The 2,112-nt window shown below is 67.7% G+C and overlaps 1 protein-coding gene across 1 annotated transcript in view; it reads left to right on the forward strand.

Annotated features, from left to right (window-relative positions):
• Nucleotides 1-1,124: 1,124 nt before the first annotated feature.
• Nucleotides 1,125-2,112, forward strand: part of CORO6 (coronin 6) — a gene marked incomplete at its 3' end in the record, with an annotated part of 6,167 nt that continues 5,179 nt past the window's right edge. Inside the window, exons 1-2 of the mRNA XM_009328667.1 lie at nt 1,125-1,344; nt 1,955-2,077. Coding sequence (XP_009326942.1) covers nt 1,147-1,344; nt 1,955-2,077 — 321 coding nt within the window. The remainder of the gene's footprint in view (nt 1,345-1,954; nt 2,078-2,112) is intronic.

Below are 2,112 nucleotides of genomic sequence, written 5' to 3' on the forward strand. Positions count from 1 at the left end.
GGCTCTGGCCTGCACCCGCTCTGCCGGGCCAGGGGCGATGCTGAAGGGCCACGGGGACCCCTGGGGACGCCCAGGGACCAGGCAGATGTGGCTTGGCTTGGTGCTGCACGTGCCCTGGCCAAAAGCCACCAGCCGGGAATTGGAGGAGCAGATTCGCTCCTAACTCTGCCTGCACCAGCCCCTGCAGGCTGTGGTTTGGTGGCTGGATATGGCCCCTGGCAATGGCTGAGGCCCCAAAAGAGCACAGGGGAGTCCCCGGGGTGGTTAGTGGCTCATGGGTGCTGCAGAGCCCCAACTCCAGGGGTTTTGGGGTCCTGAGGGGCTCACTGCCCCCAGGCAGGTCCCAGGAGCAGTGCAGGCTTGGGACGGAGATGGGTGATCGCAGGCAGCGTGCCTGGCTGTGGCTGAGGGCTGGAGACCCTGCCGGGGCCATGCTGAGCACGGGGGTCTCCTCCGCACCCCGGTGTGCCCATGGGGCTGCGTGGCTTTGCTGGGTCCAGCCCTCGCCCGGGGTCAGTGCCAGGCGAGTGGGTTGGGGGTGCAGAGTGGGTGGCACACGCGGAGCCCCAGAGCAGGGGCGCATGGGGGGAGGTGTGGGGTGGGCAACGCTGGAGGCACAGCCTCCCTCCTGGGTGCTGGGCTGAGCCAGGCGACCTCAGGCCACCGATGGATGATGGGACACAAGGGGACAATCTGTGACCTGGTGCATGGCACCTCCATGTCCGCCCCAAACTCCCCTCAGCCCCACTTCTCTACTGCAGCTGCTCACGTGCCAACCCCAGTGCCAGCCGTGGGGCATGGCACAGCCGTGGGGCACAGCATAGCCACAGGACATGGCACAGCTGCACATCGTGGCACGGCCGTGTCCCTACCCAGCCGTCAAGTGGCTCTGGCCACAGGATGCCCGTCCCCAGCGCTTGCAGCACCCACACCCCCCTGCACCAGGGCTGCCCCCGGTCCCTGCCGCGGGGTCGGGGCCACGTCGTGCACCATCCTGCACCCTCATCCCCCACCATCTCCGTGTCCCCAGGCTTCCCCTGTGCCCGGGGTAGGGGGGGGGTCTTTTGGAGTGCAAGGCTTGAGGGGGCTGAAACCCCTCCATGCTGTGCCGGGGTGGGTCGTGGCCTGACCCTGTGCCCCCCAGCCATGAGCCGCCGCGTGGTGCGCCAGAGCAAGTTCCGGCATGTCTTCGGGCAGCCGGTGAAGGCCGACCAGATGTACGAGGACATCCGCGTCTCCAAGGTGACGTGGGACAGCTCCTTCTGTGCCGTCAACCCCAAGTTTGTGGCCATCATTGTGGAGTCCGGCGGCGGGGGGGCCTTCATTGTCCTGCCTCTTGCCAAGGTGAGCGGGGAGGCTGGTGCCAGGGTCTGGCCCCCCTGGGATGTATGTGGGGGGACATGCTGATGGGCTCTGCTTTTGGGGGGCTGCTGTGGCTCCAGAGCCCCCCAGCTTTGCCCCGACATCCCTGTCCTCATGTGGGGGCTTGGGGCAGAGGCTGCCTGGGGTGGTCATTGATGTCCCAGGGGGTGACCGAGGTGATGCAGGAAACCCCCGGCTGCTTTCTCGCCAGCCCAAATTCCCCAGGGGCACGCGATGCCCAGGGAGCAGCCCAGTGGGATGGGGGTCTGCCCTGCCCACCCCAGCAGAGGGGCTGGGAGGGGGTCCCCAGCCCCTCCTTGCCATCAGAGGGGACACAAAGCAACCTCTCCCGGGGCACATCGTTCCCCTCTGCGGCTCTGCGGGGCCTCATGCTATAAGTGAGCCCCATTCCCACTGTGTGCCTCAGTTTCCCCCTTTGAGGCAGGTGCAAAGCTCTGGCCACCACCGGGGTCCTGTGCGTGTCCCTGCTTGTGCCACAACCGCATGTGGTGGCCGGGCTGGGGCTTGGGGGGCACCTGGCAAGGCTCCCCCGGCTGCTGGGGGGACTCATCCTGGCACCTCGGCATTGCAGACGGGACGGGTGGACAAGAACCACCCGCTGGTGACGGGGCACACGGCGCCTGTGCTGGACATCGACTGGTGTCCCCACAACGACAACGTCATCGCCAGCGCCTCCGAGGACACCACCGTCATGGTGAGGGGCCGGACCCCGGGCAGGAGGGGGGCGGC

Source organism: Pygoscelis adeliae, unplaced genomic scaffold (genome assembly GCF_000699105.1).
Source record: "Pygoscelis adeliae isolate BGI_AS28 unplaced genomic scaffold, ASM69910v1 Scaffold347, whole genome shotgun sequence".
NCBI lineage: Eukaryota > Metazoa > Chordata > Aves > Sphenisciformes > Spheniscidae > Pygoscelis > Pygoscelis adeliae.